At 54.2% G+C, this 21,218-nt stretch overlaps 1 protein-coding gene across 1 annotated transcript in view; it reads left to right on the forward strand.

The window, feature by feature from the left end:
- Nucleotides 1-14,968, forward strand: part of ACTN1 (actinin alpha 1) — a 94,049-nt gene extending 79,081 nt beyond the window's left edge. The window contains exons 11-21 of the mRNA XM_044918077.1: nt 1,565-1,712; nt 4,840-4,990; nt 5,458-5,566; nt 6,107-6,247; nt 7,061-7,243; nt 7,547-7,681; nt 8,873-9,052; nt 9,721-9,867; nt 10,776-10,856; nt 12,618-12,776; nt 14,233-14,968. Coding sequence (XP_044774012.1) covers nt 1,565-1,712; nt 4,840-4,990; nt 5,458-5,566; nt 6,107-6,247; nt 7,061-7,243; nt 7,547-7,681; nt 8,873-9,052; nt 9,721-9,867; nt 10,776-10,856; nt 12,618-12,776; nt 14,233-14,391 — 1,593 coding nt within the window. The 3' untranslated portion in view covers nt 14,392-14,968. The remainder of the gene's footprint in view (nt 1-1,564; nt 1,713-4,839; nt 4,991-5,457; nt 5,567-6,106; nt 6,248-7,060; nt 7,244-7,546; nt 7,682-8,872; nt 9,053-9,720; nt 9,868-10,775; nt 10,857-12,617; nt 12,777-14,232) is intronic.
- Nucleotides 14,969-21,218: the final 6,250 nt, after the last annotated feature.

Below are 21,218 nucleotides of genomic sequence, written 5' to 3' on the forward strand. Positions count from 1 at the left end.
CCACTATTCCAGGCCCGACTTGCCCTGCCAGACCCCAGAATATTCACCTGGACCCCCCAGCACCACCTTCTCCCCCACCCCTCAGAAAACCATCTTGGCAAACAAAATGCCTCTTGACATATTGAACCAAACAGGGCTTGATTCAATAGCAATTAAGATAATTTTTTATTGCCGTGGAATCTTTTTTAAGCACTTTAGAAAAAGTGTATTACCATATAAAAAATGTAATGGATTTTTTTTTTTTTTGGTTGGATATTTCAAAGATACAAATAGGCAAAATACAGAAAATAGAAATTACTCAATCTCAATTACCCAATATCAACTTAAAAAATGTTAGGGTGGCTCAGTTGGTTGGGCATCCAACTCTTGATCTCAGCTCAGGACTGGATCTCAGGGCCGTGAGTTCAAGCCCCGAGTTGGGCTCCATACTGGGCACAGAGCCTCCTTAAGAAAAAGAAAAGATTTTTGGAAAAGATTCTTTTAGTCTATGTAAATATAATTTTTAAGGAAATCCTAAAGCATGTTATTTGATAAGTTGCTTTTTAAAAAAAATTAAAATTATATTGTGAATGGCTTTCCGAGTTGTTAAATTCTCTTCATTTAGGTTACTTAAGTTATTACTGCTTCCCGCTTACCTTGTCCTCAGACTTGGGAAGAAATGTTATGAGCCAGGGAAGCATGCAAAAGAAAATTTAAGAATTCACCAAGATAGAGCTTTTGCCCTTTAAAATGAGAAGTCATGAGGAGGCGTGGGCATATAAGGCGGGAGGGGCCGGGGACAGGCAAAGCCCGTTGGAAGGAGGCGGGATCCCGGGGGACCCTGGAGGAGAGGAAAGAGTCTCTGGCCATTGTATCTGCACTTTGGAAAGTGGCTGTCTTTTTACAGATTCCAGGCTAAAACAGCAACTTTTAGGTGGCTAGAGCCCCTGCTAACAGAGGGTGATCTCTGTGAGTTAGAAGAGCCCCCTCCTCCGGGTGGATGTAGCCCGTCCCTGGGGCCTCCAGGTGGCATGCAGGCCGGTTCAGCCCCTATCTGCCCAGCGGGCACCCTGTACTAATTGTAGGAGCGACCCTGTGGGTGGCTCCCTGTCTGAAGGGCTGTGGGTTTGTGCTCAGCAGCTGTCACTGTCCTCAGATGCTTGGCCAGCTCGCCCGGACCAGGGTCTCTGCAGGCTCCAGGCTACTGCCCAGAGCCCATGAGCAGATCCAGAGATGTGGGGAGCCTGGGAGGCTCCCATGCCTGCTTGCCTCATTCAATTGTTGCTCTTTTCCCCTGGCTGGCCCTACATTCTCTGTGATTGGTCAGCATCCTGGGCCACAGAGGGCCTCGGGCTCTTTCCGCACAGAGCTGCACGCCCAAAGCCCTATAGCTGGGTGGCTCTTGTGGACTTGGGGCCTCACTCCCAGCCCAGGAGGCCTGGTGCCCAGGAGCCTGGGAAACACCAGTGTGGGGCTGGGTGGGCGTGGCTGAGATGGGGAAGGGGCTTCTTCTAGAAGGCATGGGGCAGCTGTGGTGGGTCTCGGGGGCCAGGAGGGGCTGACCCTGTGCCTCCCATCCCTACAGGACATCAACAATGCCTGGGGCTGCCTAGAGCAGGCGGAGAAGGGCTACGAGGAGTGGCTGCTGAATGAGATCCGGAGGCTGGAGCGGCTCGACCACCTGGCAGAGAAGTTCCGGCAGAAGGCCTCCATCCATGAGGCCTGGACGGACGGTGAGGCCAGCCCAGCCTCCTGTTTCCCCCCGGGGGTGCTGGCTCTCGTGCTCCACCAGCTGAGCCGCCAGCTACGGCTTCTTTCTCTCTTGCTGCTTGTTTGTTTTGTCTCTTACCAGTTCTTGTCATTAGACAAGTTCATTAGCCTTTTAGGTGTCTTTGCTTCCTCGTCTGTAAAGTGGGGATAATCACAGTGCCAACTTCATAGGTTTAGGGGAACGAAATGAATGGATACCTGGGATAGGATGATGCTACGTATATGTAATTCATTGTTGGTTTTGGTCACCGTGATGATGTCTTCTTCCCTGAGTCCATTAGGTTGGGGTTCTCATCCCAACTCTGCCACCTAGAAGCAGAGTAACTTTGGACCAGCGATTTAGCCCCCAGGTCTCGTTCCCTCATCTGTGACATGCAGATGACCATGCGCCCTCTCCTGTGTTAGCTTCCTAGGGCCGCCGGTACAAAGGACCAGACACTGGGTGGCTTCACACAACAGAAACGTGCTTTCTCAGGAGGAGGAGGTCAGGAGGAGTCCAAAGCAGAAGGGTTGGCAGGGTTGGCTCCTTCTGGAGGCTCTGAGGACAAGGCTCTCCATGTTGCTTCCTGGCATCTGGTGGTTGCTGGTCATCCTTGGTGTCACTGGCTTAGTTCAGTCTCTGCCTCCAACTCCCCATGGCTGCTTCTGTGTCTCTCCTTTTTCTAATAAAGCCTCCAGTCATTCGATTTAGGGCCCTCCTTAGTCTCCTATGACCTCATCTTAACTAATTGCATCTGCAAAGACCCTATTTTCAATTAAGGTCAGATTCTGAAGTTCTGGTTTGACATGAGTTTGGGGGACACTGTTCAACTCAGCATGCCTCCTCCTAGGCTTGTTGTAGGAGTAAACATCATAAGGACATTTTATGCTTAGCTGAGCGCCGGGCACATAGAGCCCACTCCGTAAATGGTAGCCCTGGGCATTTTTCCTCCTCTGCCTTCCCTCTTCCTGTTTCCAGCCTCCCGTTATAGTGACCCAGAGCCTTTGCCATGTTAGCACACGCGTGTCTCCATTACTCCAACTTGGAGGCACTTGGGGCCATGTCTGGTGTCTGCTTGTTGGCAGCTGAAGTTAACTCCAAAGAAAGAAAAATCACACCTGGAATAGTCTTTTCCTCTGGAGAGGAACCCACACTGCCCATCTCCTAGGGTCCTGCGGCCGCTGCAGCCGGAGCCTCTGGGGCAGACCCTCTTGGCTGGTGGAGCGCAGTGTCTCCACTCTCCCCCAGTCAGCTCTGTCGTGCTCCTCAGATCTTGGGCTGGAGACCATTAGGGACGGCTGTACCCTGTGGCGTGGTGGGGGATGGGAGCGTGCTTGACTCGGCCTGAGGGGCTTGGGTTTAGCTCCACGTACTAAGTACACAGGGATGCAGGTTGCTCTCCGCGCCGCCTCCGCCGCACATGTAGGAAGCTATTCATCCAGGTGCGCCTGGTGCAGGGTGGAAGGGGGGATCGCACCAGCACACCCACATGTTTCGATCATGTCCGCTCCAGGCCCAAGGCGCAGCTCACAGAAAGGTACAGAGCAGGGGCCGGCCCCGTCAGCCGGCCCGCCACCAGCTGGTGTGCGGGCCGTAGACACTGGCACCACCTCTGGGCAAAGCAGTGTGGCTGCGCACGTCCACGCCTAGCCGTGGCACTGCCTGCTGACCCGGGAATTCTTGAGACTGTCTAAAGAATTAACCCTGAATGTAGGGAAATCACACGTCCAGAGAGATTTGCCGTGAGACCCTCTCTAATAGCATAAGCTGAGGGGCCTGGATGCCCCACAGTAGCGTGGCAGATGGTCATGCCAGTGGTGGCTCAGCCACGGGAGGGGACACATGAGGCAACTGGAGCTGGAGCAGGGACTGGTGACGTGCTGCTGAATGTTTGAAAGGCAGGAAAGACAGCTTACATATACCTGCTGGTTGTAACACAGCATCTGTATAAGGAAAGATGGGAATGGAGTAGATAAGTAGGCTCAGCTGTAATTTCTTTCCCCCTAAACTTGTCATATTATTATTCTGACCTAAAGAAAAAAAAAGTGGAGGGGCGCCTTGCTGTCATGAGACTCTTGATCTTGGGGTTGTGAGTTTGAGCCTCACCTTGGGTGTAGAGATGACTTAAAAATAAAATCTTAAAAAAAGGGGCACCTGGGTGGCTCAGTCAGTTAAGCGTCTGCCTTTGACTCAGGTCATGATCCCAGAGTCCTGGGATCGAGCCTGCATTGGGCTCTCTGCTCCATGGTGGTCTGCTTCTCCCTCTGCCTCTGCCCCTCCCCCTGCTCATGCTTTTTCTCTCTCAAATAAGTGAATAAAATCTTTAAAAATTCTTAAAAAAAAAAAAAAAGTAGAGGGAAGGAAAGAAAGGCCACAGCGGGCACCGCCTTCCAGCCTCCACAGCCCAGCCTTCATTTGTTGAGCAGGACTGAGCATCCCTGACGGGCCCAGATGGGGAGGGTGGGCGTGCGGGCCAGGCCAGGCCAGGGCGGCCCCTGTCCTGTACCAGACGCTTCACGGGACAGCTGTCAGACATCATGTAACAACAGTCCCAGGAGGTTCGTTTCTCATCCCGTTTCCTCCTGGGAAGCAGAAATCCAAGACATGCCAGCCCTGCCCCACTGCTAAAGAGAGGGTGGTGCCCCTGACAGAGAAGGTTCTGGCCACTGTTGGATTCTGTGTAGAGTGCACTGGACATGCTGACCACAGTGAGAGTAATTAAGGGGAGGGGTCCCTGCAGGGCTGCTGGGGGCTAGCAACAATAGCTGGAGAAGCTCTAAAGATGGGGCACCCCTGAGGCGCTTGGGTGGTTCTTTCCTGGCTATACCACGGGGCCTAGCCCTGTGTAGCCTTCGTATGTAATCACTCCTTGTGGCCCCGTACGTGTTCCATGGAAAGTAGGAACTTCCCCGACTCGGCCTCTTAGTGGATGTTCCTGCTACACATTGCTTTCTCAAGCTGCAGATGATCGATCGCTGTATGGTGGACATCTGGGGACGTCGTGCCCCCGGATATGGGGCTCGTGGGGCCCCGAGGGGTGGACGGTCGGGGCCAAGAAGATGGGGCCTCCGGCTTCTGCTCAGCCTTGTACCCCCTCTCTCTGAACCCAGGCAAAGAGGCTATGCTCCGGCAGAAGGATTATGAGACTGCCACCCTCTCGGAGATCAAGGCCCTGCTCAAGAAGCACGAGGCTTTTGAGAGCGACCTGGCTGCCCACCAGGACCGGGTGGAGCAGATTGCTGCCATTGCGCAGGAGCTCAAGTAGGCGAGGCGAGGCGTGGCAAGGGCTGGGGCTGCTGTGGGAGACGGGGTGTGGCTGTGAGAGGCGAGGAGGGGGGTACAGCGGGCGCCCGAGTGGGAAGGGCATCAATACAGAAGACTGAGTGTCCCCCCCAGGCGGAGAATGAGCCCGTGACCCTACTGCTGAGGGCATCTGGTCCTTTCCTGGAACTAGTGCAGGGCCAGAGCTCTTGCTGGGCCTCAGAGGCTCCCTGCCATGGGGCACGGGGGTCAAGACTGGCATCGCCTCCAGCCGAGGTGTGCCAGGGGCCCCGGACAGAACTGGCCTTCATTTGTCTCCCAGCAGTCTTCTGAAAGCCAAGGAGTTGGGGAGTGGGAGGGGCACCTAGAAGGCCCCCCCGTGCTTCTCGCACCCCCAGCCCCAGGGAGGAGAGCAGGTCCTGGAGGTAACCCGGGTCACCGGACTCTTCCTGTCTCTTGCCTTCTAGTGAGCTGGACTATTATGACTCACCCAGTGTCAATGCCCGGTGCCAAAAGATCTGTGACCAGTGGGACAATCTGGGAGCCCTAACCCAGAAGCGGAGGGAAGCTCTGGAGGTGAGGGCCCCTGAGGGAGAGGGAGGCCTGCCTCTAGCAGCTCTGGGTGCCTCTTCCTGCTTTGTGAGTCCCTTTGCTTTGAGCCAGAAGGCTCCGCTGGGTTCCCTGGACCTGCTCTGGCCTGCCTGTCGAAGGTTCACCCTGGCACTGGATTGAGCTTTGCCTTGCTGGAGATGCCTCCTCTCTGGCCCTAACCACACTTCCTCCTCCTGGTCTAGTGCACTTCGCAGCCCAACCCTAGCCATTTGAGAACTTTCCTATTCTACAGGTCAGACCGGGGGCCAGGCTGGGTGATTCCAAATGTGGGAGGGTCTGTAGATCCCTCATTAAGAACCAGTGTCCCAGAGAAAGCCTAGTCTTTCTGTCTGACTTAGTCTGGTGCATCCAGACCTAGACCCCTTGTGGCTGGCCAGGAGGGTCTTGGAGGCCCGGGGCGGGGTGGGGGGGGGTGCGCGAGGAGTGGGCAGGGAGTGATGATTCTGGATATGACTCTGCTGAATATCTCCCTGTCCACCCCTTCCCCTCAATTGTCACTCCCAGCGGACAGAGAAACTGCTGGAGACCATTGACCAGCTGTACTTGGAGTATGCCAAGCGGGCTGCACCCTTCAACAACTGGATGGAGGGGGCCATGGAAGATCTGCAGGACACCTTCATCGTGCACACCATCGAGGAGATCCAGGTGTGCTGCAGACCCCTCACCCCCAGAGGCCGGCTCCCCCAGGCCCCTGTGCAAACCTCGCTCCTGCAGAACTGCTCTGTGGGGATGGGGATAGCAGCCAAGGATTTTATACATTTGAATGAATTACATTTTATGTATTTTGATTAGGTAATATATGCAGATGGTATAAAATCTAGAAGATAAAAAGGATATGCTGTAAATTCTCCCTCCTACCCTAGTGCCCTCCCCAGAGGGAAGAGCATATGCAAGCATTTTTTAATTTATTCATTAATTTATATTTATTTTTGTGTTCTTTATGTATTTATTTATTAATGAATGTGTTCTTCCCCATACCCTCTTTAACACAGAATTATATACTGTATTCTGAATCCTTGTTTTTAACTTAATGTTTTGGAGCTCATTGCATATTAATAGCTTCCTCATTCTTTTATACAGCTGCAGGGGATTGGATTTAAAAGATTTTGCAAAGGAAGCCGGGGTTGGGGAGGGTCACCTGGGGAGCAGACCTGGGGCACCCTTGTCCCTGACCCGACTGTGGGATGGGGTACACTCTAGGGTGGTTGCTCCTGACTTCACCAGCCCTAAGCATGAAGCTATTGCTTTGATGGCTCTGCCTTCACCTCCCCATGGCTGGCCCTGCCTGCCTGGTTCTCAGCCATGAGCATCCTTGGTTGATGCCTCTGGGTCTCCCAGCTGGGGTGGGGCCAGGCCTTCAGTGGCCCTGCCATCCCCCTCTACCCTGGGACCTGTAGGGCTCCCTTAGTTCATCTTGCCCACAGGAGGCACCGGTCACTGTGCTTCTCTCGCACCCAGGGACTGACCACAGCCCACGAGCAGTTCAAGGCCACCCTCCCTGATGCCGACAAGGAGCGTCTGGCCATCCTGGGTATCCACAACGAGGTGTCCAAGATTGTCCAGACCTACCACGTCAACATGGCGGGCACCAACCCCTACACAACCATCACTCCTCAGGAGATCAATGGCAAATGGGAGCACGTGAGTGCAAGGGCTGGGTGGGGTATTGGCTGGGCCATTGAAAGTTTTATAAGAGCAGGGATTTTGTCCCCTTTTTTGGTTGATTTTTATTGATTTTTATTGATCTTATCTTTTTCACTATTACACGGTAAGTACTCATCGGTCCAGTTAATGAATGATGGAGTTTCTGGAACAGGTCCATGTGTTCACTCCTGTTCTATACCTGCCTGGCCCCTTCCCTTCATGCCTCTTCCATTTCCTCATCTGAAGTATGGGGCAGGTGGCCGGCCCGTTGCCCATGTCCCATGATTGTCCCCACCCCAGGTGCGGCAGTTGGTGCCTCGGAGGGACCAGGCCCTGACGGAGGAGCACGCCCGCCAGCAACACAATGAGAGGCTACGTAAGCAGTTCGCAGCCCAGGCCAATGTCATCGGGCCCTGGATTCAGACCAAGATGGAGGTGCGTCCCCTCACGGGAGGCAGGGATGGGGGCTTCTGCCCCTCTGAGCACCATCCCAGCCGTCAGGCTTGCCCTGTCTCCTCCTAGGCGGGACCCCGGGAGGAATGCCTGTCCCAAGCCTACGATGGGCCTGCTGCCCTACAGGGGTGTGGAGCCTGTCAGGGAAGGCCAGTGGGTTGATCTTGATCTCTGGTTTGTGAGCAAAGACCCACCCAGGGCTGCCATTAAAGAGCCACATGAGGAAGTCCCACAGAAGGATGAGTGCCTGGGGAACGGACTAGCTGATTTATCCTTTGGCTTCTTTGACTGACCAGGTCTCCCTTCCTCCTGAGCAGAGAGCTTTGTCAAAGAGAGGATCTTCCCAGAGAGAGAACTGAGCCTCGGGCGAGCATGGAATTTTTTTGTTGAGTTGTTGGGCCAGATCCTGGGGCGCTGTAGATCAGGGAAGGGGCCCTGCTTGGGTTAGAGAGCATGGTGTCCCTCTGAGCTCCTTGAGGGCAGAGACCATGTCGAGCTCATGTTTGTGTCTCTCCTGCACCCCACCCCCACCTGCTTAGCACATGGTGCGTAGTAGCTGCTTAGGAAATATTTGCTGGGTCAAATTGAGTGCACAACTGAGGCTTTTACAAACAGGTTTTGTTTCCATAGATGAAGTCAAGACAGAAAGGGGGATGAGGCCTGGCCCGTGGGGCAGGTGGGATCGAGGCAGGCCCAGGCAGGCCCTGTGGGGGCAGAACAGCAGGTGCGTGGCCACTGAGGAGGCGCGTCAGGTGCTCTGAGGCTGTGAGGAAGCTGGATCTGTGGGCAGAGAGAGAGTCCCTGAGGTGGGTGATAGCTGAGAACAAGGCTTGGGCGGGGAGTTTGAATGGCAAGCAGAGGAGCGAACGTTTAGGTGAGGAGCTGACCTTGCAGCCCCTTTCTGAGGCTGAGAGGCACCCGAGAGATGGGAAGTATATCATCTGGTAATGACAATTCTTCTCATACCCCTTTATGATGCTGTTGCCACACCAAGGTGTGTCCCTGCTCAATGTGTCTTGTTCTTGGTTGACTAATGACCACTGATGGGTTCCCTGGTACTGGGGTGGGAACCGAGAATCATCTGAGGGGCTGACCGATGACCTGGGTGCCCCAGTCCCTACCCCAGGGACAGAGGTGGGGCGGTCTGATAAGGACTTCCTTCCGGGTGAGCAGGAGATCGGGCGGATCTCCATCGAGATGCACGGGACCCTGGAGGACCAGCTCAGCCACCTGCGACAGTATGAAAAGAGCATCGTCAACTACAAGCCCAAGATCGACCAGCTGGAGGGTGACCACCAGCTCATCCAGGAGGCCCTCATCTTCGACAACAAGCACACCAACTACACCATGGAGGTGGGTGGCGCCGACCTTGCTTCTCCAGGAAGGGTGCCCCATATCCCCTTCTGCTCCCCACCCCCCGGGCTGGCGCAGGGGGCAGTTACCCATCTTCCAAGGGAAGTGCTCATCGCAGGAGGACAAACTCTCACTTGGGAGTGAGGGGTTACTCACTGCTGCTCCCCTCTGGAGCTCTGGGTCTTCAGGCTCTTCTGAATTTCACAGGGAGGTTGTTGAGAATGCAGACTCGCAGGCTCCAGCTCTAGGATTTGATTCACTAGGTCTGGGATGAGGCTGAGCACCCTGGTGATTCAGATGCAGGTGGTCTCCAAACACTGGCTTAGGCACCTGCTCTCCAAGTGGTGAATTGTTTGGACCGTGAAGGCGTGTGTGTGTGGCGCTAGAGCGGGGATGTGCAGGGCCCTCCTTCCTGACCTGACTCACGCTGTCAGTTCTGGTCTCTGCTGCCTCAGGTGGAGGCCAGCGCCCTCCTTTGCTTCTCCTTTCATCATCTGGGTCCTCTGTCCTGGTATGTTGTCCTTGTCCTGGTGATGCTGTAAATCTGGCTGGCGGTCCGGATTTGATTGCTTGGGCCATTTCAGTATTGGGGGAACGAGTAGCCGGGAGTGGCCGAGGCCCAGGCCTGGGGCCCCTTTGCTGACAGACTCCTCATCCCCGCTCCCCAGCACATCCGTGTGGGCTGGGAGCAGCTCCTCACCACCATCGCCAGGACCATCAACGAAGTGGAGAATCAGATCCTGACCCGAGATGCCAAGGGCATCAGCCAGGAGCAGATGAATGAGTTCCGGGCCTCCTTCAACCACTTCGACCGGGTGAGAGCCCCACCGCCCGCACTTAGAGCAGCCCCCAGCCCCTGCCCCAGGGCCCTGGAGGGCACTGCCCAGGAGGTGGGCAGCCATGCTGGGCCAGTTCCTGGGCAAGCGAGGAGGAGGAGGAGGAGGAGAAGAAGGGAGAGCAGGGAGTCAGCCTGCCCTGACTGCACCTCCCAGCGGGCCTTAGAAAGCCTGTTCCGGTGTGCTGTCCCTGCTTTTGTGGAGCAAGAGTGCATGTAGTGAGTGGAGAGAGGATCTCTGGCCCCGACCCTTGCTCTCTGGCCACGAGGAGTCAGCCCTTGGGAGCAAGGCTCCCCTAGCCTCAGGGAGGCTCCCTCCCCCCACCCCCAGCAGTCTTTGGGAGACTCTGTGGGGCGTCAGCGTTGTTTGTCCTAGGTTCTCATCCTGGCTCTGGGACAGGCTGGGTTTTACATGGGCCGGCCCTCCCAGTGCCCTGGGGCTTCTGGGCAGCCAGAGGGTTCAGAGCATGGGGTTCAGTGCTGCCCACCGCCCCTGCCTCCTGCCCTGTCCTCCAGCCTCCTGGGTGGGTGAAGCCTCCTTGGAAAGCCGGGTTGGGGCCTTGGGCACGGGGTGGGCCGGGCCCTTCTGGGGGAGCTTCTCACCCCTGTGGCTCACCGTGTTCCCCTCTGGCCTGCTTCCCAGAGCAGGGCTGCGTGTGCCAGGGAGAGGGCACCCTCTGGACCTCGTCCGTGTGTCTAACCGTGTGCACTTTTATTTCCCCTCCCCCCCCGCCCCTTCCACCCTCCACCCTCTCCACCCGCATGCCTTTGTCCCCGTGTCTCCCCACACACACCACCCTCCACCCGGGGCATGGCCCACCCCCTCCCCTCACGGCCTCCACCTCCCTGGCACCGCATGGCTCGCTGCCTGGCGCACGGCGGCCCCAGGATCACTCCGGCACGCTGGGTCCCGAGGAGTTCAAAGCCTGCCTCATCAGCTTGGGTTATGATATTGGCAACGACCCCCAGGTACTCGCCTCCTGCATGGAGCACGCTCAGGGGTGGCATCCGGGCCGAGAAATAACGCGTTTCTCCTTTTTCTTTTCTCTCTCTCTGTCTGGATCTCCCTGTCTCCCCTTTCCTGTGGGCCTCGGGGCTCGTCCTCTCCTGCTGTCTGGCCCATGTCGGGCTCCTCTTCCCACTGCTCCAACTGCTCTGACCTCTGCCTTCGGTCGTCTTTCGTGGGAACCTGCCCGGGGCCCACCTTCCTCTCTCCTTGTCACTCTCCATCCTGTGGACGGACTTTTGCCTCTCCCTGTTCTCTCTCCTCCCTGTGGATGTGTCTCCTCCTGTGTTCCTTTTCCCTTCCTAACCACCCCCCAACCATACACCTCGACCTCCCCTTCTGGCCATCTGTGCCCTGTCCTCCTGGCCCTGGGCCGGCCCTTCCTCCTCCTGCCTCTGACCCTCCGGTGTCTCGGTGCCACTGCCCCCACAGAAGAAGACAGGCATGATGGACACGGATGATTTCCGCGCCTGCCTTATCTCCATGGGTTACAACATGGTAACGTAAACCCCGCCCTCTGCTCTGACGAGGGCCCGCCAGCTGGCCAGAGAAGCCGAGTCCTGGCCAGGGCAGGCTGGAGGCCCTCAGGCTAGGGGCTGCTCTCGCTGGAGGGGCCTCACGATTCTGGTCTGTCGGGAAGATGGCGCCCTGCAGGCTGGGCCCAGCCTCGTGGCCTGTGTGTGTCCCAGGGGTCTGGCCTTCTCACCTCGGTCTCTGTGCTGGCGTATTCTTTGGCACTTACTGTGGAGATGGGCTTTTTCACTCCCATGGTGGATGGTGGGGCTGACCCCAAGGCTAGCAGGGAGGACTGGAGGTTTGGACTTCCCGGGTCAGGTTGGGCTCGACTTCATCTTTCAGGAAGCACAGAGGTTTCTGCCTCCGCCCTGGCGGTGGCTCCAGCCACGCCTGCCGCCCCTTGGCCTTCACAGTCTTCTCAGCTGTGTGCCCTCAAGCAGGCCTTCTGAGCAGAGCGGGGGCCTGAGCTGGGCAGCCAGGCAGCTCCTGGGCCTCAGTGCAAAGGGCAGAGCTTGTGGGCTGCCCTGTGCCGGGCAAGGGCACAGGCTTGAGACGCAGGGAACCCAGGAGTAAATCCCAGCTCTGCCATCACCAGCTTGGGGACCGGGATGAGGTGAGGGGACCCCAGCAGGACTGCGGTCAGGGCTCACTGAAGGAACTTCCATGAGTGCTGTGCATGAGTCTGACACACAGAAAGTACAGTGTGGGGAGGTCACAGGTTGTGGAGCCAGACCATCCAAGCTCAAACCCCAGCTCTTTTACCTGCTGGCTGTGTGACCTTGAGCAAGTCACCAAGCCTGTCTGGGCCTCCGGTTGCTCGTCTGGAAACCCGACGGAAGGAATAAGGACCTGCGCCATACAGTGGTGGGGAGGGTGAAAAGAAGCGAAATGCCTGCAGCCGTTAGAAGAGCGCCTGGCACACGGTACATGCCCCGTGCCGTCAGCCTCGACAGCTGTTGGCAGGACTGTCGTCGTTTGCTCCGACGGGAACCTGTGGGGCGTGGGAAGCCTGAACGGGGTCTTCGCTCTTGGGTCTGATGTCCCTGTGATGCCCTTAGGACAGCCCAGGTCAGGTCAGGGGGCCGCTGTGCCCCCCTCTCACAGCCTCAGGCTACTTTGAGCCCCCAGGGGCTTCAGGTCCATATGAGACATTCCCAGCAGCCTGTGGCTGAGAGGTTGACAGGCCTGGGGTTGGCTCTTCTCTCCAGGGAGAGGCAGAATTTGCCCGTATCATGAGCATCGTGGACCCCAACCGCCTGGGGGTAGTGACGTTCCAGGCCTTCATCGACTTTATGTCTCGGGAGACCGCCGACACAGACACAGCGGACCAAGTCATGGCTTCCTTCAAGATCCTGGCTGGGGACAAGGTGGGTCTGCTATGGTGTGGGTGCTGTGCAGGGTCCACTCCGATCTGGAGGGGAGGTCACTTGCACCCCGTGGCCCCTTCCTCCCACTGGGCCTCCCCCCTGCTGTCCACCTCCACCCATTTCTGTAATGTTTTGGGATCAGCTAAGGTGTTAGGACACAATATGAGCCTGCGGGGGTGGGGGGGTGTCTCCTGCCAGGGAGCGGGACTCCTTCGCACTTGGGCTGGAGCGATGAGTGGTAGAGGTGGGGAGAATGGGGTGGGGATGTGACCGAGTGATGGAAGGGCCGTCTGAGAACTCAGGCTTCACCCTTACGTCATGCCGGGCACAGGCGGGGAGCGGGAAGGAAGCATGTCTCGCACTGGTCTACCCTGAGCAGCAGTCAGTTTCGGTTTCCAAATTTCCCAAGTCCCCTGCCTGGCAATGGAACAGTGGGAATACCAGGGGAAACTGGCAAAGCGGGGGATGTCTAGAGGCCAGAGTTCCTTTCTGTAAAATTCATAGGATAATCCTTCTGCCATCTTTCCTCCAGACTGAAAAGATTGAGTTATAAAAAGCCAAAGCCAATGGGGAGCATAATTTCTGGAATGTCTTAGTCTATAAGGGAAAAAGATTGAGCCAATAGAGGTTCCTAAAGGTCGGTTCCTAAAGTTTAAGGACACCCTATTAGAGTCCTAGCACCTTGGAGCTGGAATGACCCTCAGAAACCACTTACTTGAAGTGACTCTGGGTCTCTGAGGTCCAGAAAGGGGCCTGGGCTCCTGACTTTTGGAGTGACCTAGGGGTGACCCCACCCTCCTCGAAACTGGTTCCTAGAGGACTCTGGCAGAGGTAGGGCATGGGGCTGGGGGCCCACCTTGTGGGTCAGAGCCTCAAGTGAGCTGTTCTGGAGCCTAAAACTCCTAAAAAAAGCAACTTCCCAGTAGACCTGTCACGGACACACAGAAACCTGGGCTGAGACCAGGCAAGGTGGGGGCAGGCCCACATCTCGCAACCGTGGTGGAGACAGCTGTCCGCCACGGCGATGTCACACTTGGATGCTCACTGCATTTGCTGAAATTACGTGACCTCCAGAGTGTTCACTTGAGCGGGTGTGCGTCCCAGCCGGAGTCCCTGCTGGTGTTGCCCCAGCCCGTGGTTGCTGCAGACTAGAGAGATACATGGAATTATAGATGCAGTTGGCGCTTGAATTAGCTTGCACACAGGCCAAAGTAGGTATGGAAACGGCAGGACAGGAGATTGAAAACGAACATGCATTTTGTATATACACACGTGTGTATGTATGCAAGTGCGTGCATTATAAACATGCACGTATATAAATGTATACGTGATATACATGTGCATGGGTGCGCGCGCGCACGTCTCTGTACCCAGAAGCAGGAGGAGGGGACGGGGACGGGGCGGGGTGCTGCCACCCCCAGTGACATCCCGGCGGCCCTGCCCGCTCTCTCTGCAGAACTACATCACGGTGGACGAGCTGCGCCGAGAGCTGCCACCCGACCAGGCCGAGTACTGCATCGCGAGGATGGCCCCCTACAGCGGCCCTGATGCTGTGCCAGGCGCTCTGGACTACATGTCCTTCTCCACGGCGCTGTACGGCGAGAGTGACCTCTAACGCGCCCGCCCAGGCCAGCGCCCTCGCCCTGCCCGCTGTGCGCCCCCCCCCCCCCCGCCCTGCGCCCCTGCTGCCCCCTCTCCCGCCGGGATTTGGTCTCCTCGCTCAGCCTCGAGCCCGGCGAGCCGGGACCCACGTGGCATCGAGCCTCCCTGCCCGCAAAGTGACAGTTTACAAAATTATTTTCTGCAAAAAAGAAAAAAAAAGTTATGTTAAAAAAAGTAAAAAAAAGCCAAAAAACCACATATTTTATTATAGAAAAAGTATTTTTTTCTCCACCAGACTTAAATGGAAAAGAGGAAAAATTAACTGTTTGCACCGAAATGTTTTGTTTTGTTGTGACATAGGACAATAACCAAGCACAATGTTCTATTCTGTACTTTTTATCGATTTTTTTTTTTCTCTCTGTATCATCTGCTGTATTCATTTCTCCAATCTCATGTCCACCTTGATGTGGGAGCGGGGGGTGGGGTGGGGGTAGGGGGGTATCTCATCAGAAGGCACATTGGTGCATGTGTGTTTGCTAGCTCACTTGTCCATGAAAATATTTTATGATATTAAAGAAAATCTTTTGAAATGGCTCTTTTTTAAGGAAGAGAATTTATGTGTCTTGTCTTCTCGTTTTTAAGCCCAGAGGTGTGGTTAGCGCACTTTTTTTCCTTTAGTTTTAATTATTGCCGATTAAAAATGAGGAAGATTGGAGAGTGTGGACAATTTCGATATTACTTGTCACACACCATATTAAAGCAACAGTGCTCCCATGACCACTCTTGGCCTGCTCCTTGCTCACTGTTTTCCAGAAGGGTGCGTGGGTCAAGGATGAGGGGGGCCCACTGTACCCAACCTTAAGAGGTTTTTGACCCTGGCACATTCCATCCTCCTACACGTCGCTATCTTTATTTTAAGAAAGAAAAGGTGGTTTCCTCTGAAGGCTCCTGTGATTTGAAGATAAGGTCATGGATGTGTAAGGAAGGGGCTGTGTAATAAGTCCTACCTTTGTTTTCTATCGCATCAGACAGCTCTGTGACATTTGTGTGCCCCTCCCTTCTGCTTATTTTTGCTATAAGGGAACACACTGAACTGTCTCAGTAAGAGTCCTCTTGACCCTCACTATTCAAAATGTCCTGCAGTTGGGGCGCCTGGGTGGCTCAGTTGGTTAAGTGTCTGCCTTCGGCTCATGTCATGATCTCGGGGTCCTGGGTTCGAGACCCGAGTCTGCTTCTCCCTCTCCCTCTGCCCCTCCCCCTGCTTGTGCTGTCTCTCAAATAAATAAATAAAATCTTTAAAAAACCCCAAAATGTCCTGCAGACAGCAGCAGTCCAGCATCACCTGGGAATTTGCTGGAAATGCAGTCTCAGGCCCCACCCCACACTTTCAGAATCAGAATCTGCATTTTAACAAGATCCCCAGGGGATCTGTGTGCCCTGCTCTAGCCTCTCCAGTTTTTTCTCCTTGCCTGTCTGTCCTTCCTGAGGCTGTCTTTTACTTACAGGACAGGGAGTGACGACTATCAGTGATAATACCAGTGCAGTAGACTGTTGTTTCCAAAGTGGGGACACTGCACTATCGTTCCTTTAGCTATTAAGTGGCAATAATAGTGTGTTGGGAAGCCAATGCAGTAACACATAGAGCTCCTAGGATCTTAGAACATTCTGGAATACTTACTGCCCAGGGAAAGAGGCAAGAGGACTGTTCAGAAGGAAGGACATGGGGTAGAGGTTGGCATTTGCTTTGGGAAACATTCCTGTAGGATTTACCACCGGCTGGTTAAAAGTCCAGTAAATGCTCGGTGTCGGTCTGTGGTGGGTGCAGCTCCATGGGGAAAACCATGGAACAAGACCAGAGCCTGGCCTCAGAGGGTCAAAGTCCTTTGAGAGAGGCTAATACACAAGATACCCTGTTCTGGCTATTTACATGCAAGTCTAACCGAGGGCACAGTGGTATAGGAGTTGAGGAGAGGGCGAAATTGTTCCAACCAGGAAGTTCCCTAAGCCCAAGGTGTGAGCACTTGACCATACCACAGTTTCTAGAGGTCAATCAACCTTTTCACTGCTCACGTTAGAAAAGAATTGGGTAAGAGGCATTTGAACGAAAGTATGCTTCCTGAGTTATTCTACATCCTTAGACAAATGCCCTTATTTGATAGTCTCAATATTCAAATTTGCTTGTCTGTGTGCAGACGGCTATATCCTTAACATTTTTCAATCCTGCTAAAGAGAGAAAATTTTTTAAATCCATTTCTTAAGCTATTTAGGTTATCACACACATCTTATTATATGGATAATGCCATTTTTTCTGTAAACATAGAAACCCTCTTGCTTGTTTGTCCTAGTCATTCCTACATGTAACAGTTAACCACTCCGCAAACAATCCCATTTAAATCTCCCAAAACAAGTTCTTGTAAATATTTCAAACATATTTACAGATTTCAATAATTCCTTCCAGTACATCAGACTCCCCACTGAGGCAAATTCAAATTGAGGCCGCAAATTCTTGCTCAGCACAAAGCAGTTGAAATATTATTAAGTGTAAGTCAAGTTCTCTGGAGCAGTTCAAAGCTGTTTACTAACAGTTCTCTTCCACCTCCAAAATGAAAATTACACATCTAATCTCAATTTCACGTTCCAGGTAAAAACCCCAAAGCGAATATATGCCAGATTCTCTTACGAGTTCAAGCTCCTTAAATTAATCCACAGGTTGTCATGAGTATAAACCTGCTGAACACCCCCCAAAATCTTAATACTGGGAGTTGGATTTACTTCATCCTTGTGCTTCTCTCCACGTAGGTGATCTCAAGTCCCCTGGTCACCCATTGCTGGGTTTTTGGGTCACAGGTTGAGAATTGTGACATGCATCACGTGGGGAGTCTGAACCAGGACACAAGATGAGGCGCTCACCCACCTCCGGGTTTCACCCAAGGCCCCGGGGAACTCATGGCCTCGATTCAAGAGTCCAGCGTTGAGTGCGGTGTCACCAGGGTCCCCAAGCCCTGGCCCCTCCTCTGGCACTTCTGTCGCCTCACTCCCTCTCTGGTCATCTTTTGTATCTCACCGTGGGCCACTCTTCATCATAAACCATTCCAGCTTCCTCTAAATGATTGGATGGATGGAATTTTCTACCCTGACGAAGGGGGCAGTTGATTGTTCCTGCATCGGTGGGATGAACGCATCGAATCTCTTTCTTGCCTACATAGGGCATGCATTTCTTTTGTGTTTTTATCTGCCTCTGCCCATACCTTTGGGGGGGAATTTGTTGACAGCCTGATGAAGGCCAATCTGTAAATAGAGCTCCTCTTTCTCTGGCCTGTCAAGCCTCGGTAAAATCCCACGACCCTTCCAAATCCCAGGCCTGTCTTGGGAATCTGCTGTGTCCTCTGTCGCTGGGCCAACTCAGAACTGTTCCCTGGATACAGGACCAATGCCCGAAGAGTACAGTCAGTAGGGTGAGTGAGTTACCAGCACTGAGAACAGGTAAGGTTTCCTTAGGTTGTAAGGAGGTCAGAGGCTCTGTCAGTTCTTTGGCCTGTGCCAGACGGCGGGGATCCTCGGCAAGGACAGCGTCCAAGGGTGGTGTGAGGGGTGGGGAGTGCCCCTGAGCCATCCCACCTAAACCTAGCCCTGGACTGGGGTCTGCCTTCCTGTCCCTGAGGGAAGAAATACAACCTCTTTCGACATCAGTGCCTTTCAAGGGAGACATGTGGGCTCAGGGGCGCCCTGCTACTTCCCAGCTGGACACATAACCTCCCCACATGGCGTCCAACATGCCTCTTTCTGTTTGTGCTGGTACGTGGTAGGCAGTTAATAGGTGACAGTAGGTATTCATACAGGTGTTTTTTCTTTTTAATTAGCTGTGCTTTGTTAAGCTATTTTAAATATTCTTAAGGCAAAAAGGCCTGACTCTAGAAAAGTGCTAGTAAGGGGAGTCCTCTTCCGGTCTTTGAGCTCTGTGGTGGGCTGAGTACTGGTCACGCCCTAATCCCTGGAGCCTGTGGTTGCGTTACTTTACATGGCAGATGGGACTTTGCAGATGTAATTAAGGGTCTGGAGATGGGGAGATTATTCTGGGTGATCTGGGCGGGCCGTCATAAAGAGGTAGGCCAGAGTGTCAAAGTCAGAGAAGGAGAAGTGATGGAGGTAGAGGTTGGAACACTGTAGGGCCGTAAGCCAGGGCATGTGGACAGCCTGTAGAAGTTAGAACAGGCGAGGGAATGGATTCTCCCCTAGAGCCTCCAGGAGAAATGCAGCCCTGCTGACCGACTTTGGGTTTCTGACCTCCAGAACCATAGGCGTACCTTGTTTTATGGCACTTGGCAGATAATGTGTTTCTTACAAATTGGAGGTTTGTGGCCACACTGAGTTGAGCAAGTCTATCGGTGCCATTTTTCCAACAACATTTGCTCACTTCATGTCTTTGTGTCAATAAAGTATTTTAAAATCAAGGCATGTGCATTGTTCTTTTTTAGACATAAGATTGTCGCACACTTAATAGGCCGAGGTATAGTGCAAAAACAACTTTTATATGCAGTGGGGGACCAAAAATTTCAGTTGGCTTGCTTTATTGTGATGTTTGCTCTGTGGCAGTGCTCTGGAATGGACCTGCTGTAGCTCCGAGCTAGATGCCTGTATAAGATGATAAATCCATGTTGTTTTTAGCCACTCTGTGTATGGTGATTTGTTATAGCAGCCACAGGAAACTAATACATGCTCCACTGTCCAGGCCTCTGGGAAGCCTGGCTGCCTCCCTGATGTCAGCGGCCCAGGTTAGAGGCTTGAGGCTCTGGAGTAACCGCTCCAGCTTCAAAGGCCTGAGTTGTCAGTGTTGGCCCTTGGGAGGCCACCGTAGCTGTCGAACCAGAGCCCCTACCCTAAACACGCTAACCCACAGAGTAAGGAGATGGAAACTACCCAGCCCTGAAGCCCCAAAAGGGCCAGAATGGCTGGGCCCGGCAAGAGGTGGGGGAGCTGGTTAGCGGCACGGGGCTGAGGGGCTGGGGGCTTCAGGCAGGACACAATCTAGGACACTAAGTTGTTTGAGAAAATCAGGAGTTGAGGTTTTTATTTCATTCTCAGTCTCTGTGGATCAGACTTAATGGAGATGTCTGTCCCCTTGTCCTTCCAGAATTTTCTGGGGAGCTCTCCCAGGCTCTACTCACTGCAAAATTCTTTTTGGTTCCAAATTTAGGTCCAGCGGTGAAAGCAGCTTTTCAGGAAGAGAGGGAGGAACCATTATCGTTACAGGTAAGAGCACGGTGAATGTAGAAGGGATGGGTGAGAGATTTCCAGGGAAGCCTAAGTGGGCCTCCGTGACAGGCTAAGTGTGGGATGAAGGACAGGAATGTCCATGGAATGTTAGTGTCCGAAAACCGTGGAGGTCACGGAGTCCAACCCTGCCATTTGACAGAGGAGAAGATTTCGGCTTGAGAGCAATGTCTTGTTCCCGGCCACAGAGGTAAGCTGAGGCAGAGCTGCGGGAGAAGCCAGGTCTCCTGACTCACAGCCCAGTGCTCTGTGCAGAGCAGCCAAGTTGGACACAAGGTGGGTGGGAGGAGAGAGAGGCAAGAAGAGAAAGAGAGAGAGGGATATTTCGTTTTCATACACAATCAGCATAATTAGATGTAGTAACTTGTTACCCAACCCAGTGTATTTGTGGATGGTGCTCAGCAACTGCTAGGTTACGTATTGATTAGGACACTTCTAGTTGTCAGAGTCACACAGCCCAACCTAAGCTGCTAACGCCAGACTGGTAGTTTTACTGGCTTGGACACCTGAAGTGTGCGGAGGTCATGCTGGCCTCCCAGGTGCCTGAGGCAGGGCCCCCCACAGTACCCAGCGGGACATGGTTTCTCTGGATTGAGTCCATTCTCAAACAGGCTCTCCCTTCCAAATGGCCAGGGGCTCCCACCTTGCAATTTCGAGTCTAGCGAAGAGACTCTTGGGGAGAGAATGACATCCCCCGGAGGTAGGGAACATGGTGGCCTCAGCCGGGGCAACGGGATCTGCTCACTGGCTTAGGCCTGGCCTGGGTGCTCACCTGGAGCAGAGGGTGCAGCCCCAGCCAGGCCACCTGCACTTGGAGGGGGTGTGGCAGAACTCTGTGCCAGCGACACACGAGACTCTGCCTCCCCGCAAAACTCACATGAGGAGTGGGCTCTCCAGAAGCTGATGCTGGCCAGCCAACAAACAGGACATCCTCCACGAAAGTGGGAAGGAATGGATTCCCAGCCCAGATCAGCCTCCAGAAGCTGCTCTCACGGCCCTGCTCACACCCAGGCAACTTCCACCTCCAGTTCTTGCATCTCTGTGCCTGGGGACTTTCCTCCCAGAGCCACCAAAGGCCACCATGCCTGAGGATGAGGCAGGCTACCAGGAAGTAGCTCCCACGAACAATGCGTACCAGCTGCCTCCCCCGCTGGATGGCATTATTCTGAGGCTCGGGTTTTGCACGGTTTCACAGAGTTATCCCAACAGGATTAAGTCCAGCTTCCCCCCGAGTTTACGGCACAAGCTCAGCCGAGAGGCTGCTCTGGGGATAACCCAAATGAACACACAGCCCATTCTCAGGGACATGCCCCGGAGTGACTTCACCGGAGAGCCTCTGTCTAGACCGTTGAGATGTGCTCCAAGGGAGTCCCATGCCCCGTACAAACACTGTGCTAGAACACTTGGACCTGCTGGTTGGAGAGCCTATGCCCGCTGCGTGTTGAGAAGGAAACACCAAGTGCGCAAACAGGGGGCTGCCTCCTCTCTCTGGGCTGCAGTCCACGTGGTTCTTTATGTGTAGCCGGTGGCTGAGGGGGAAGGAAGGCGCCTCCTGTGGGCTTGCAGAGG

The sequence above is a fragment of the Neomonachus schauinslandi genome, chromosome 9 (genome assembly GCF_002201575.2).
Source record: "Neomonachus schauinslandi chromosome 9, ASM220157v2, whole genome shotgun sequence".
Lineage (NCBI taxonomy): Eukaryota > Metazoa > Chordata > Mammalia > Carnivora > Phocidae > Neomonachus > Neomonachus schauinslandi.